The sequence below is a fragment of the Lissotriton helveticus genome, chromosome 1_1 (assembly GCF_964261635.1).
Source record: "Lissotriton helveticus chromosome 1_1, aLisHel1.1, whole genome shotgun sequence".
NCBI classification, from domain to species: Eukaryota; Metazoa; Chordata; class Amphibia; order Caudata; family Salamandridae; genus Lissotriton; species Lissotriton helveticus.
In genome coordinates this window covers 1,263,897,374-1,263,914,209 of record NC_136057.1, presented here as the reverse complement: position 1 = coordinate 1,263,914,209, position 16,836 = coordinate 1,263,897,374, and the positions used below count along the sequence as shown (strand labels likewise).

General features: G+C 44.9%; 1 protein-coding gene across 1 annotated transcript in view; it reads left to right on the top strand.

The window, feature by feature from the left end:
- Positions 1-16,836, top strand: part of DUS4L (dihydrouridine synthase 4 like) — a 102,256-nt gene that overhangs the window by 52,165 nt on the left and 33,255 nt on the right. The window contains exon 3 of the mRNA XM_078680268.1: positions 5,377-5,498. Coding sequence (XP_078536394.1) covers positions 5,377-5,498 — 122 coding nt within the window. The remainder of the gene's footprint in view (positions 1-5,376; positions 5,499-16,836) is intronic.

The window sequence follows — 16,836 nt, the reverse complement described above, 5'->3', positions numbered from 1 at the left end:
CAGGTGCATGTCCGCCCACACAGAAGTCTACAAACCAAGAAGAATATTTTTTCCCCGCCTTTCCTTGTTTTGTCTCCCTGTTTTCCCCTGGCGAGCCTCTCGGTACTCTAGTGCTTGATAGAGTCGGAAGGCCGTAGGGGAAGGCTGTGGAATATTCATCGGATCCTTGGCGCTCCTGCGGAACCTGCCTGAGAACCATTACATTAATAACAAGACCGGAGTTCTTTCCAAAAGAGGTCAGAACATCAAAAAGTACATTCAGGGACTTTTTAGGGGAAGTGAGATATAGGAGGATGTCGTCCGCGTATAGCGAGACTCGATCCTCGAAATCAGGAGACCATCGATGCCCCGCATAGAAGGTTCCCAACGGAGCCACTCCGCCAAAGGTTCAAGAGCGAGAGCAAAAAGCAAAGGGGACAGCGGACAGCCCTGCCGGGTACCCCGTCCAAGCGTAAAAACGCAAGACACCCTTCGATTAACAACTACCTGGGCCAGGGGACTCTCATAAAGAAGTTTCACCCAGGCTATGAAGCCCGGCCCAAACCCGAATTTCGAGAGGGCCGCCCAAAGGTAGGGCCATTCGATAGTGTCGAAGGCCATGGTAGCGTCAAGAGAAGCCAAAATGGCCGGTTCAGCAAGCGTCCCGGCTCTCGCGAGAACTCCGTGGAGTCTGCGCAGATTCAAAGCAGTGTTGTGGTGTGCGATAAAACCGGATTGATCTGGATGGATCAAGTCCCCGACCACAGTTACTAAGCGATTCGCTAATAGTTTAGCCAAAATTTTGGGTTCGGCATTGAGTAAAGAAATAGGTCTGTACGAAGTACAACGATCCCGTGGCTTACCCTCCTTAGGAATGACTACGATAGTAGCGAGTCGTTGGTCCAAGGGGAGGGAGCCAGACTCCAGAGCCTCGAGGAACATGTCCCTTAAGTAGGGCGCCATTTTATCAGGTCGCAGCTTGTACAATTCAATGGGCAAACCATTGGGGCCCATCGCCTTACCCGAACGGAGGTAACGAATAGCCACTGCAACTTCATCCACTGTAAGTGGAGCATTCATGAGGTCTCTGTCAGCGTCAGAAAGGCGAGGCAAAGCAATGTCCCGCAACAACAATCGGGAGTCCTCTTCATCCCTATCACAAACAGAGGTGTATACAGTCTCCAAGTGGTCCGCAAAACACTGAACGATCCCAGCTGGATCGGTGACACACTCCATCAAGCCGCTCAATCACAGGGACCACACGATTAACCCTCTCTTTCTTGTCCAACCACGCAAGCAATTTACCCGCTTTGTCTCCCACATCATACAGTCGTCCCTGCTGCTCCCTATACATCACTTTCACAGCATCAGTTACCAGAGCCTTGTAGTCAGCTTGTTTCAAAGCAAGGGAGTGCAACTTCATACTGGAGACGCCCAACCGAAGATCGTCCTCCAGAGCGGCTATCTCAGATTCCAATTGCACAACCTCCACATTGGCGGCCTTCTTAGCAGCAACAATCAAGGACAGGGACTGACCACGTATAACAGTTTTAAATGCTTCCCATAGCGAAACAGCAGAAGAAACAGACCCCACATTTTCGTCGAAATAATGCTCAATAGCTTTTACAAGTTCCGAACGGGTCTTGGGGTTGCGAAAGTACCATGGATTAATAGGAGCAACTCTTCCCTCATCGCCTGCCCCGACCTCATACCGGAGCCATAAGGGGGAGTGATCGGAAATACCCCTAGGGAGCTGATGGATTTCTCTGATGGAGGAGGATTGGACTGCTGGCATTAAGAAATAGTCCAATCTAGAAAGACTGCCGTGTGCCCCAGAGTGGAAGGTGTACTGCAACTGTGTAGGGTGTAGTAGTCTCCAGGCGTCCACAAGCCCAAAGGTCTCTAGCAAATCACTCAACCACATTTGTGCCCTGGGTAGATCTCTGGGAGGGTGACGATCAGAGGAGCCAGAAACAACCGAATTCAAGACCCCACCCAAAATAAGAAGGCCCTCAGGAAGGTCCAAAAGGACTCTACACAGATCAGCGTAGGTTAAAGCCTGCAGACCCGGGGGGACATAAACTGAAAGTATGGATAATGTCTTCCCCTCCCACCTACCAGTGAGCACCGCATAGCGCCCCCTGTCGTCAAGTTTCACCTCGTCAACTGCAAAAGGGTGAGAGGACCAAATGAGAATACCAGCCCCCCTGGACCCAGAAGTAAACCCCGCATGGGCCACCAACCAATAACCACGCCTATTCATTGCCTGACATGCATTGCCTATTAAATGCGTCTCCTGTAGGAGGACAATATCAGGAGAATGACGCCTAAGGAAACGCAAAACAATACTCCGCTTAATTCTGTCCCCTAACCCATTGACATTCCAGGATAACAGTCTCAACTCGCCACCCCCATCCCCGAAAAGTAGACAGAGCAGGACCCACATAGAACCCCACGATCAGTGCAGATGAGAAAAACAATACGATGCCTCGTGAGTAAACAGAAACACACACACACCCCCCACCACCCCCCAACTTGAACGTGTTACTCCCCCCACCCTGCACCCCTGCGTACGACTAATAAGCCACCCCAACTTGCAGTGTGCCTGTCGCCCCATTACTAAACTAAGCTACGCAAAGAACCCAGGAGGAGGAAGAGTCCCCATTCACCCCCCGCCACCCCCAGGCTGATCTAGGCCTAACAGAAGACCCAAGTCCAGACTCAGCTGAAACAGCAGAAAGGTTCAGACGCCAGGATCCACAGGTAAAATCCTCATTCCGACACACCCCTGTCGGCGCCTTCGGGGTGCCCAGTATGTTCATCTCTTATAGGCAGAGAGTCGAGCCAGTCACTGACATTTTCGGGGCGACCAAAAAAGAATACATGTTCCCGATATTCAATCCGAAGCCTGGTAGGGAACAACATGGCGTACTTGAGACCCAAGTCCCGCAATCGTTTCTTCACTCCCTGAAACCCAAGTCTTTGTTTCTGGACAAGCGGTGAAAAGTCAGGATAAAAAGAAACGGAGGCATTTTCAAAATTCACTGGGCCCTTGTCCCGTGAGGCCTGCAGAACAGCATCCCGGTCTCTAAAGTGGAACAACCTGGCAATAATGGGCCTCGGGGGGGCACCCGGCTTAGCCTTCCCGCCAGGGACACAATGAGCGCGCTCAACCGCAAAGAACTTGCTGAGTCCAGCGGGAGAAAAATAGTTGGTAATCAAGTCCTCCACCAAGAGGTCAACCCCCAGGATCTCGGGATTCTCCGGGACACCAATAAGGCGCACGTTGTTGCGACGGGCCCTGTTTTCGTAGTCCTCGAGACGACGAGCCATCAGGTCATGCGAGGAACGCAAATTGCCGATCTCAGTCCGGGCTTCCGTGACACCCGCAGTAAGACTAGAAGTCTTCAAGCCCAATGACTCGACCCTCTCATTGGTCTTCGCAAGATCCGCTCAGCGTAATGTCAACGGCCACCGTGTCGATCTTAGAGGCTAGGGCTTCGTACTGATGTCCCATAGAGGCCTGCATGTTGGCAATGGCGCCCATGACGTCCTGTAAGGATGGTTCCGAAGACGCTGAAAAGACGGTCTTAGGATTATCCGAAGCACGGCCCGCAGCGCCAGGCGACCCCTTGACCTGCGAGTAATGATCCATAATGTTCGTCTGGGTTTGGCCACCACGGAGAGGTGCTTTGGTCTTGCGCTTCTCAAGAGGCGGACCGGTGGCCATATTGGAAAAGGGACCCCGAAGGGGTCCTCGCGACCTGGTGAAAATGGCCGGTCGTGGAGTGTCCAGACAGTCAACAAAACCAGATCAGATGGTTGTAGGCACAAAGAAGGCCGGGTTGCGGGCCAGCACCAAACAGCAAAGTGACAACAGGCCAGCCGAAGGTGGATCAGGGCTACACCTCTGCCAATCAGAGCCGGGAGCAGAAAACGAAACCGAAAGTCAGGAGGGGTCGATCAGAGGGGACCCCCTCAGCCGTTGTTGATCCACTACTCCACGGCCTGCCGAGCAACCGAGCCCCCGGTCCGCCTCGGGGTAGGCCACAAAAAGTAGAGACGATGCAAAAGTGGACCCCAGCGTCCAAATTCGATTTTTCAAAAGGTACGAAGATCAGCAAGGATGTACGAACAAAAGCCCGTCCTCGAAATCAGGATGTAGTCCGGATATCCGTGAAGGGCGGCGCGGGTCCGGGGAGCTCTGTGCTCACGCGACCATCTTGGATGCCCGCGAAGCTCCTCAGCCCCCATAGTTATTTTTAACTCGCATCTTCCCCACACTCTTCTCACCTTTGTAAATACACCTCACAGACCACCCACACCCGCTTCATCATCGGCCAGGATCACAGGTAAAAGATCTCTGGAAAAGAGACCCCCTCCGGGGCCCATTGGGCATTGCAGTGCCGGACCAACGAGGAGCTGCCCAATGATAAAGCATGACATCCCTCGCGGTGTGTAAAGGTCCTTACTCCTTTTAGGAGCACTCCCTCCGGTGAGGACCTTACCTCCCTCTCTCCTTTTTAGGAACAGCACACCTCTTGGTTTCACAGTGTATATCTTGAGGCACATGTGCTGGACCTTTTTTGCCCCGGTCCCTCATTGTTTATTTGTTACATAGTTTCTAGTCATCATTGCGTCTGGTGGGGAATCTTAGATTATTTTCTTCATTATCAACCTGTAATCATTCACTGCTACAGAAGCGTAGAGTTTCTGAGGTCTGTTGGTAGAGGAAACAGCGCTTACAACGCTGACATTACCACACAGGTACATAACAATGCGGTAGTTACAACAACCGCGTTGTTAACACGCGTGCCTTTACATCACAAGATGTTTCAACAACTTGCTCTAGGTGGCGTGCAACACCAGGAAATGTGTTGGATTTGAAATCCAACACATTCCCTTCTATTGCGCTGACTGGAGTAGGAATAGTAAGTTATACGATTCCTCAGTCCAGCGCGCCACCTAGCGCAAGTCGTTGAAATGATTTGCGATGTAATGCCATGCGTGATAACAACGCGGTCGTTACAACGACCGCGTTGTTACCTACCGCGTGGTAAAAGCACGTGTTGTAAAGTGCTACATTCATCGGTAGACCCCCACTAGATGATGGTACATGTATTGCATGTATACTAGCTAGAGAGAGACTGTCTGAAGATTTGAAAGGTAAATTATCCGATGGACAATGTCTCCAGTCTGCTTTTACACTCTTGGCTTCTTTTAATGTTGGATAGTCCTTTATTCATTGCAAGGTAATGAAAATAAGTTAAATTGCATAGAACACAATAAAGTAAAAATGGATCTAATATGGCCACGTTGTCTAGACACAGTTGCTAAAATCATTTGCATAAAAGAAATAATTGTGGTACTGAACTCATTCTAGGATTTTACTTCCAGGTTAGCTTTCAGAACCTTGGTGAGAAAGTACCATTGTGATCTCTGCTACACTCCGATGATTGTTGCGTCTGATTTCGTGAAGTCTGTGAAAGCAAGAGACAGTGAATTTACAACAAATCAAGGTATGTGTTTATTTTTATTTCATTTGGGTTGACCCAGTAACTTTAAAAAGCAAATGATTTACACCTGACAAACAGGATTTGGAACATTTCGTTTAATATGAGTTTATCATTAAAGTAATTCTTTTCTGCTGTCTCTTTCCAATTCTGTGTTGCCTTGTTGGAGCTTTTATGGGAACACAACAGGCTAACTTATTACTTGCTTCTAGATTTGTATGATACTTAAACCAAACCATTTCAGAGGTTAATTTGTAGTTGCCTTCCTAAATAAGTCCAGCCTTCAGACAGATGTTGGTGTATGTCAGGTACCTTGTGTTACTGTAAAGATGGCTCTTACTCCAAGGACATTAACAAGTTCTTTATTGGCAACTCTGCTAAACACAGTAAGGACGATCACAACATGTCGCCGTTCCCTCATCAACTGTCCCACCCTGGAACCCCACGCATGTACTCCTATTCTAAGAACATTCAAACATTCTAGCCAAGAATACTACAACACGACACATCTTCCCCCTTAACAAAAAAACAATTGAGCAAAGGAAACTATATACAACATAATGGTCTAGAGGAAAGGAAAAACTATATACAACAAAAGAAAATAACCAAACTAAATTAACATACAGTCCTTAAGTCTGTGAGGAGTATTCTTCCAAATCTTCCCAGTCCTATACAACTATCATCTTCAGTTCTCACTTCATCTTCCACTTATTCTCCCCCAACACCCTCCTTTTCCATTTTTTTACATTTTTACATTTAGCTATTCGACTCACATGCCACACCAGACACTCCACAACTCCACATGGCTTGGAAAAACACACTTCCTCCTTTTGCCACTTTCCCCACTTCTTAGCTTTTACCCAGTCACTTACTTCAAGTTCTTCCACCCTTGTCACACTCTTAATGACAAAGTTCTTTTGGTACACCTGTTGTCCTTTTACAATATTTCCCTTAACTCTTTCCGGTGACGTACTATCCATCCATCCTATGTCAACTCTCGTGAACGTTTCCCTAGCACTCATCGTTACAATTGGACAAAACCTACCCTCTCCATTCCTGCTCCGGAGTGGAACAACAAAATCAAAGGCAACCAAATCCCAAACCATCTCAGAACAATTCATAGGTGACAAGGATGGTTCCAACTTTGTTAAACTTTTATTCGAATCAGCACACTCCTTGCATTCCCTCACTACTCTTTCCCACTCAATATCAACACCTGCCCACCAAAATGAACTTTCCACTCTCTTCTTTGTCTTAACAATTCCGAAAGATCCCTCATGACATGAGTCTACTTTTCTTTCCCTCAAAGCACTAGGTGGTATAACTTTTCTACCTCTGTAAACAAATCCTGATTCTACACACAACTCACCTCTCACTTCCCAAAAGCTCTTTTCTTCTTCTGCACTCGGTTTCCCTTCACTCCAAACTTCAAAAACCTTCTCTTTTATTTTTCCCATCAGCCCATCTTTACCATAATGTAGAAGCCACTCAATTGACTTCTCAAACTCTCCCTCCACCACAACAGTTTGACACTCATTCCACTCACTCCCGGTACTTCTTTAATCGATAAGGGCATTCTACTCAAACAGTCTGCAACTTTATCATTAAGTGTTAAAACCGCACCCATCCATACCGAGGACTCAAACCTCTCAACCATTCCTGAAGTCTCCAACCTTACTAATTCTTTTCCCAACTCATTCCTTACTGTAAACTGTTCGTTTCTTACTTTATGATTTACATGAACGGCATTCTCTTCTAATTTTATCTCATGTTTGAATTCCATAAGCACGCCAAATTTTCCTGAGAACACATCACAACACTTTCCTTTAATTTCTTCCGCTAAATCATCATCTTTTACTTCTTTCGCTAAATCATCATTCTCACCCAACACCATAACCTGCTCTTTTGCATTCGGATTTAGTATTATATCCAAACCTGCCTGATCTTTCCATCCTAAAACACTTGGTCCATTTTCCGCAACATACATTCTTCCCTCTGTCACTCTCCTTTTAAATACAAATATCACATCCCTACACCCCACAATAGGAATGCTTTTCCCAGTGAACCCTCTTGGATTTATGTCACTTTTCATTAGATCAACACCAATCTCCTTCACAAATTTCCTCTTCCACATATCCAGATTAACTATAGTATATGGCGATCCCGAATCTGCCACTAATATCACTTTTACCCCCGCCACTTCAATTTCACATTTGGGTTTACTTCTTACATCCAAAATAAAATCTCTTATCATAAAAATGTCATCGTCTTCATCTGAATCGTCTTCTTTAACTTGTTTCCTCAACTCATCTTCTCCCCTTGTCACATACTTTATCCCTGTAGTTTTATCTCTTCTATAACAAACTCTTGCATAATGTCCAATTAATCTGCATACTGTACATTTTTGATCTCTTGCTCTACATGCTTGACTGTTCGCTAAATGTGTATAACTTCCACACCTAAAACATGCTAAACTAGTTGTGCTTTCTCTTCTATATTCATTTTTTGTTGCTTGAAAATATTTCTTCTCCGTCTTCTCTTCATCAAATTTATCTTTCTTCTCTGCACCAACGCTGCCTGCTTTTATAGTTTTCCTCACAACACACACTTCTTCTCTATCTTTTCTTTTCTCTTCTTCCAGGGCTGCTTTTGCACATCTGACTGATACTTCAGCCTTCCTTACTACCGCTAGTACCTTATTCAGTGTTCCATCACCCATGGTCCATAATCTTTCTTGCACCCTTTTATTGTTTGTGAGCATAATGACTTGATCTCTTATTAACTCTTCTTCTATCTGTCCAAATCTACATTTCTCCGCCATTCTTTTCAATACGCTCAAATAATCATCAATCTTCTCATCCTGTTCTTGCTTCCTCCTGAAAAACTTGTATCTGTCAATTGCCACACATACCGTTGGTGCATAATATCTCTCTAAGTCATCCAACGCATTCTCATATACATCCGTTTCATCTTCACCTCTTTCCTTCTTTTGCATCCGCACATATTGCCTGATTCCTTCTGGTCCTAAGGAATGTAGCAATATCCCTTTCTTTATTTCCGATGTCATTTCCTCATTTTTGATAGTGAACATATAATTATTGAAATATACCTTCCATTCTTGCCATCTTATTTTTGGTTCTCCTGGTTCTGTTAAAAATGGTATTGGTGGGGTTAATGTAAATGTTTGTGCCGCACACATTTTCAGAAAGTATAGATTACGCTTCCAATAAACTTCCCTTTTTTTTTTAGAGTTCGTTCTTCCTTTTTTTTTTCCTTTTATTCTCCTTTTTCTTTTACTCTATTGTTGCAATTACATTCTTTAAAACGACTTCTCAATTCTTAAACTGCTTCCTGATGCTTAACCATCGTTTCCTTCCTTAAATGGTATTGGTGGTGTCAAAGTGAACGTTTGTGCTGCACACATTACCTCTTTATAATAATATTCTTTACAATTTATAATCTTCTTTTTGCATTTAATAAACTCTTTTTGCATTTAATAAACTTCTCTTCTTTTTTTATCTTAATTCTTCCTCCTCCTTTCTTTTATCTATCTCTTTGTTCCATTTCCATTCTTCAAAAGAGATTTTCCGACTCTTTAAATTGCTATTTTGATTCCTTTCATTCGTTTCCTTCTTAAAAACGAATACGAGTTTTCCCAACTCGTTAAAATGGCCGCCGACGTGATGACGTCACACGCTAGCCAATCAGCGTGTACTCATTCACTTCCTTCTTCACGCGTCACAATCACAAAGACGCTGCCTCTTCTGCTGCCGTGCGATGTGCCTGAATCACCCTCCACGCGCCTCTCACTGCTTCTGTTGCCGCACGCGATTCCACGCGCCTCTCAGCTGACACGCGCTGCTTCACACGGTAACAGTTATTTCCACTTCTTCCTTTTTTAATTAAAAGATCATTTACTTCTCACTCCGTAGTTTCGCTCACCTACGTCTTTATCAATCTCTCCCTCAGTTCCTCTTTCCAATTATCCTCGTCCTTCGTCTGTATCTTCTTTTCACTTCACTTCACTTCTTCTCCTCAAACTTCGTGGGTCCGCGCAGAGTTGCCCAATCCTCCGTCGCGATAATAGTAAAGATGGCTCTTACTCCAAGGACATTAACAAGTTCTTTATTGGCAATTCTGCTAAACACAGTAAGGACGATCACAACATGTCGCCGTTCCCTCATCAACTGTCCCACCCTGGAACCCCACGCATGTACTCCTATTCTAAGAACACTCAAACATTCTAGCCAAGAATACTACAACACAACAGTTACCAATACAGACCTAGACGCAGATGCAGTACAAAAGAGTGGGATTTTGGTCAACCCCATTCAACCATTGGCATTTCTTTAAAAATGGCCATTGGCTGAGTATGCTGTCCCTTAAATGCATGGCATATTGTGGATGGTTACATGGTTCTTTAAGTAGTTTGCCGTGATAACCTCTCCACTGTTCTGCTTACCCACCTGTGTTCTTTCTGTCCCACCCACTCCTGTAGCCTCCCAGTGCAGGCTGTTGCTCCCTTTGCCTCTCTCTATCCCCATAACCCACCAGCCCCAGCCCTTTATCTGTTGCAGGCACACTCATACCTTTAGATTTGCTTGTTGATTGCTTCACAAGTGTTTCAAGTTGGCAAGCGTGTACGTGTATGCTTGCCATCTCGTAGTGGAGTTTAAAAACACATACAAAACTCCGTTAAAAAATGTCTGACATGCACTGTCTAAGATACAGTATGCCAATAGGTTAAATTTGTAGTACAACCACACATTTCCAAGAATTGCAGAATATTTGATTGTCTGCTAGACACTTAAACCAATGTTTTCGGTCCAAGTTCTTATGCTCCTCTTTTCCATGCTACTGATGGTTACTTCACATCACAGGGAAACATACACTGCCTCTGGCATTATTATAACAAAATACTTGCAGCTTTACCAACATGTCCAAGGTTCTGTATGTGGTGTCTGATTCTGAATGTATCCGCAAGGAAGTACTGACAGGGGGATCAATATGGTACACCAGAGAGTATCATCTGCCCCAACTGCTGACCACTGCAGTTGCCTCTCCAAGAGATTAGTTAGTGTCTCGGCTCGCCACATCTTATCTATCGGAAGGTTCCCAGGCAACTCAAGCCACAGTAGCTTGGGTCCCTGCCCACCAATAGCAGTGCCCTCTGTGTCTCTGATTACTGTTCGCTATTGTGGGCAGCCCCAACGTCACCCACCATGGGGTGTTGTGTTCCCTTTCCCGGTGACATCACAGTCGGTGCCCCATTCAGCGTCTCATCTCCCCCTTCATTCATGTCATGTATCATGCGCTCCCGTTCTTGATAGTCATCCCTAATGCGCTCTTGTGTTCGGACTTCTCGCAAGCTTATCAGTACCGCACAAGACCATTCCTTAAAGTTCCTGGACCCATGCCAGAATCGTGGGTCCATTGAGGGAAAGCCACCCAATAGCAACCCTGCACTTCGCCAACAACAGACCCAATCGAGCAAATTTATAACATACCCTTTCTTCTCTAGGGTATGGAATTCAGCCTAGGATGCAGTGTTTAATCGTAGTTTCAAGCTGGATATTAGTAACTCATGTCAGGTGCTCAGCAACCTCCTGCCAATATTGAATCAGTCTGCCACTTGCCCCATAACATGTGTGAAGCCTGTTCCACCTCCCTTACGACGAAACTCGTCCGTGCGTGTAGGATACATTTTGCTGAGTCGCGTGGGGGCCAGGTATGCGTGGTGGACATAAAAATGGGCTAGCTTAAATTGCATATTACAAGACACTTCTTTCACCAAGACGCAGGAATTGTTCCACTATGCATCTGTGAGGGACTCAGGTACTTCCGCCTCCCAGTTATTCCTGTCACGATAAATGGTCTGCGGGCAGTCCGCCCTCAAGGCCCAGTGGATGTTGGACATCAGATGTCTTGGTCTGAAAGGTAAACAGAGCGTTTTACATAGGCTTGGGTTACATAAGGAACCAAAAATATGCACAAGTTATTCAGAACATAAAAATCAAATAATATGCCAGACATCTGCAATACTGTGCAAAATATACAATGGAGCTATAGGCCATATGTACATACATTGCATTAGGTAAAAGTGGTTGCAATTTGTGTGCTGACTCTTATCAAATGCATCAGTATTTTGCAAACCGACCTATGCACTAATCTGTCAGTTAACAAAATACTGAATCATAGTGGGTTGCAATTCAACCTACCGCGTTTATATTAATGAGGTATGTCACATAATGTGCCCCCCAACAATTCATTGCCATCACAAGGATAGTGGCATGCTAATGTCCGCAGACCACCATGTCTTTGATTGCTTTTAAATAAAGCAAGCATTTTTTTTTAAAATGAAGAACTACCTACTCCTAAAAAAGTATGTTTTCAACATCCACAAAGTGGATGGGGCCTCTTGGGAGCCCTTTCACATTTTCAAATGGGTTACCACAACCTTTGAGGTTCTGGTAAAATATGTTTTGCACTAGACTTTGGTTGCAAGACATTTATACATACTCTAAGCATTCGGTGACATCAGGATGGAATGGGAGGCTGTGAGGCGTTGAGAAGAACAAGGAAGGACCTACTGGTCAGCTGGAGATGTTAATGGTTAATGTCAATAAATAGTTTGGATGAGTAGAGCTGTGCGAACCCTATCTACATACAAAGCAAAGTCTGGCGTATATTTAAAGTTAAAGAAAGGAAGTAACTATGGTGTCCTGCACCGCTTAACTTTAGAAACACCTTCATTTTTAAAGACCTCTTGCAGCATAAGTGTAAAAGTATGGGAAAGTGACTTCAAAATTGAAAAAAGTGTATTTCATTAACATGCAGAACTGTTTCACCTCAGTACATTAGAATATATCAGTGCATTGCCGAGTATTTTTTAAAAGGGATCATTTTAAACATGAATTTAGAAATATTCAGTCTTCCACTCTTCCCCGACCAGACAACAATGCCAGTAGTGAACTAAGAGGTAAATCAGTTGTCATGTGCACTCTTTAGGTGGCCTTTGTTCCTATTCTATATAAACAACATTATACTTTATTAAATAAAACACTGAAGGAAGTTTTGTGCAGCTCACATCCTGATGTCATGTATTTCAAGGTTCTCTCATATGTGATCATAAAGGATAAGGAGGGAAAGCAAAATAAAACAATTGCCTAGGATCACACTTTTTGGTTAAGTAGAAACGCTAGGATTAGTCCAGTGGCGGTTCGTCCATTGGGGGCGTTGGGGCGTTGCCCCACTAGCCACATGGATGACTGTCACATCACTGTCTGACACTGACTGCCGCTGCGCATACCAATTAATTTATTACGAGCGCAGACAGTTTCGGAGTGAGTCATTGCGCGATCGCGGAAGGGTGGGGGGCGGGCCTGTGTGGCAGTGAGTGGCAGGCGGCTGGCAGATAGCAGGCGTGGCAGGGAGGGCAGCAGCAGTGTGTGCGCATTTAGGACAAGTCATTTTTTTGACTTGCCCACGCATGCGCACACACGCAGTAGCCCCTTCCCTCCTCCTCCTCCTCTAGCAAGTACACAGGTAGAGACCCGGGGGAGCCAGGTCTCATTATGGGCAGTATTAGCCCTGCTCTTTAACCAATCCTGGCACAGTGGCGATGTTATGCTGCGCCAGGATTGGCTGAGTTACCGCCGCGTGCCCTAGAATTTAAACTAGGCCCACCACGGGCACGTTCCAACTTCCAGCGCTGTTGAGAGTCCCTTCTCCCAAGGGTGGATTATTTATAACCCCCCTTCCGCATCGGAGGAACCTTTGCTGAGAGTGACCATTCTGTGGTGTCTGCAGATACCAGTGTCACAATGCCTGCCTCGCACCGCCCGGTGTTTAATCTGCGATGCAATCTTGGTTTATGTGCAGCAGCCGTTTCCAGGTATTAAAATTCTGCTCTGTGGTGTGTTCGCTTTAATGTCCTGCAGTGCAGTGCAGATATTAAAAGTGATCCTAATGCTGCGTTATTACAAGGGCGTACAGCACTGCGAAGCCCTGTGTCGCGGCGAGGAGGCGGCAGGCGCAGAGGTCCCGGGCCGCGCATGAACTGTTCGCAATTGGGCCTCGTGTGGTGGGTCACAGCACTGACTATCACTCCCGGCATAATGTACATTAACTAACTTTATTAAAGATCTCCGTATCTGGCGTGGCGGCTCATGCGCTTCTCGGACTCAGAGAGCAGACAGAGGTTGAAAGGAGTACCAAGGCCTCGTGCTCCAGCATTTATTTCCAGGGTCTTTGAAAGTTTACATTAACTTGTGGCAAGACGTGTCTCGTCTTTTTAATCCGTGCCACACGCAGGGAGATGGCTGGGCGCTACTCTGAGGACAATTGCCGCCAGTCGCTCGCAGGTACTGAGCATATAGAGTGACCACACAGTAAAAAAAAAAAAAAACTCAGGCAAAGGAGAACTATTACAGTCTGTGCACATCGCACCTGCAGGCTCATACCGGAGGCTGCTGTGCTGACAGTGAACGAAGGTGCCAACCTGTGAAGCCTCTGTCTGCCATATGCGGCACAGTTCGGCATCTCTGCAGCTGCAGCCGTTCGAGATAGGCCGGGCTGCGCTCTTCAGTGCTGACCAGACTCTGTCTTGCCGCCGTAGAAATCCCTTCAAGCACGACATTGTGAGTAGTATTATTTATGTTATTGTGCATGGGCAATTATTTTAACTTGAGGTAAACCCACATGTTAAAAATATGTATTGCCAGTATACTTGAATATATATTCTTGGGAGTTGGGAGTAAATCAGTATACTGGGCGCGATTTCACGGTCTTTGCTATTTAACTTTACGTTGAATAGTGTTAGATGCAGGTTAGAGGGAACTTAAGGGACCTGTGTGGCACAGTCCACGCTGTGCGATGCGCCACACGGAAAAAGAGCGCAGTGGCACTGGAGTGGGAGGCTGGAGCACTACTGGAAGAGAGATGGCAAATCAAAGGCAAGTGCATTAAGGAAAGTAAATGTCAACATTTTAACATTTAATTATAACTTTAAACCATTATGTTTAGTGATCAAGGGCCATATGTATCAAGCTAATTAGCATTCGCAAAGGCCGAAATTCTGCGAATTTCGGCCTTTGCGAATGCTAATTTGACAAATGGTATGTATCAAACATGTTTGATGCAAAATAAGGAATAGCAAAATTTGCTATTCCTTATTTTGCGATTGCACTTAAGGAATCGCAAATTTTGCGATTCCTTAAATGCAATGTATCAAACAAAAAATATTCAAAAAATGCCATTAAGGATTCGCAAATTACCACCAACTTCTAGTTGATGGTAATTTGCGAATTCTTTTCAAAAAGATTTTTTCCAAAAAACAAAAGGTGCCATATGACGCCCATACATGCCCTTAGGGCATGTATGTGCGCCATATGCCCCCAAATGTCTTTTTCAGGGGTGCAGCAGGGTGTTATTGAGACACCCCTGCACCCTTGAAAAAAATCCTAATTTGCGATTAGCAAATTGCTAATCGCAGATTGCCCCTTCATTCCTATGGGCCTCCTGGCTAATCGCTAATCGCAAATTAGGAATGGTAAGGAATCACTATTGAAAAGCGATTTTGTACATACATACCGTTTTGCGAATTCCAAATAGCGATTCCTTAAAATTCGCTATTTGGAATTCGCAAAACGGAAGTATGATACATATGGCCCCTAGTTCCTATTTAGAATGCATGTATTGTTTAGTTACATTCCCTAAAAGTGTTGCTTCTGAATTTTTTCATGTATAATATTGCTCTTGTACAGTGCATAATTTGAACTGAGTTGTACCATTTGAGAGCTCTGAGGAGGAGGTCACTGCGAGTTTCTCACAGTGCCTGTCAGCGAGCGAAAAAGGTGTTCAGAAATCTTGATGGCCATCCAGTCCTGCGCCTCTCTGCACAGCGCACAGGGCAGTGAGCATGTGTTCCAGTTGTATTTGTGGTTATGAGCATATGGGTTAGATGGGGGTAAAAAAAAAAATATTGACATAGCAAAAGTAAATAGAGATGCACTGCTCTCCCGCTACTTATAAAGAATTCCTAACTGTTACGCCCCACTGCTTTCAAATGTCACCAGCCGCCACTGGATTAGTCCCATGGTTTCCGGTTTCACTTTGTGCATTCAGCCACCAGATGTATATGCTATGCTTCCCCTACACCCATCTTACCACCCCCCAATCCCACACCACCACTCTGCTTGCAGCCCTCGTACACATTGAAGACCAAACATTTTGGCCCCAGGGAAAATGTTTGCAAGTATTCGTGCTCTAGTGCTCCTGATTCTGCCAGTGCAAAAAAAATCAAAGTCCTGGCGGCTTGGACTCCAGCACTGTGCAGTACTGTACAATTGCTGTATTTCCCAACTATAGGAATTGTGCATCAAAGCATTCTATTACTACAAGCAAATTCCGTTTGGCGCCCCATCGCCCTTGCTATACCTATTGGGCACTCACTGTTTAAAATATGAATATTTGGTATTTCAACAATGCTGTCACCTCCACCATGTATTCCTCACATGCACATAAGTCCATCATAGTAAAATGGCTGTATGCAACACTTCCACTATAGGCATTACCAGACTAGCAGGTTGTAGTCATCCACCAGTCTTCCATTCTGGGTAGCAAGCTTCATCCTTCCTGTAGAAAAAAGAACAAAGCCCCTCTCTGCTGTGACTAGCACTCATGGTATATGCCAAACTAATCCTGATGTACATTGGTGACCTGAAGATCACGTCTACTCCAGACGCAGGATATATGGCTGTTATTCTTCAGAGTCCCCCACCATTGTCTGAGCATAGGTAGCTATAATAAGCTGTAACCTGGGGCAGTCAGAATGTGGCTTATGTTTTCTGATGATTTTTTGAACCCTCCGTCAGAGTGCGGGCAAGTGAAGGACATAGGTATGGATCAATGCAGAAGTTCTGCCAAATTTGGGCTATTAAAGTAAGCAGAAAGCAATTGCAGACAGCACATCAGCCTGTTTCAGACGTTACTTGGGATAAACAATTGTATTAACAACAACAAATTGTCATCTAAACAAAATACTTCTCACTTTATCATGTTCTGTTATTTTTAGAAACATCTATACAAAACTTTGAGATGCCCATTTAGGGTTGGTAAATATTTTACCCACCTGAGACCTTCCTTATTGTATCTGCAGTTACTATTGGACGAACAAACTTGTTTTTATGTAGCATTTTTCTCATCTGGACCTGTAAGATTGATTTATGAATGATGTATGTGTTTTTATATTGTCTATATCTTTTATAGTTTACTGTGTATTAACTAAAAAAAGATTTGACTAACTGAGCAACACCATTCATAATTAAAGTAATCAATTTTCAGA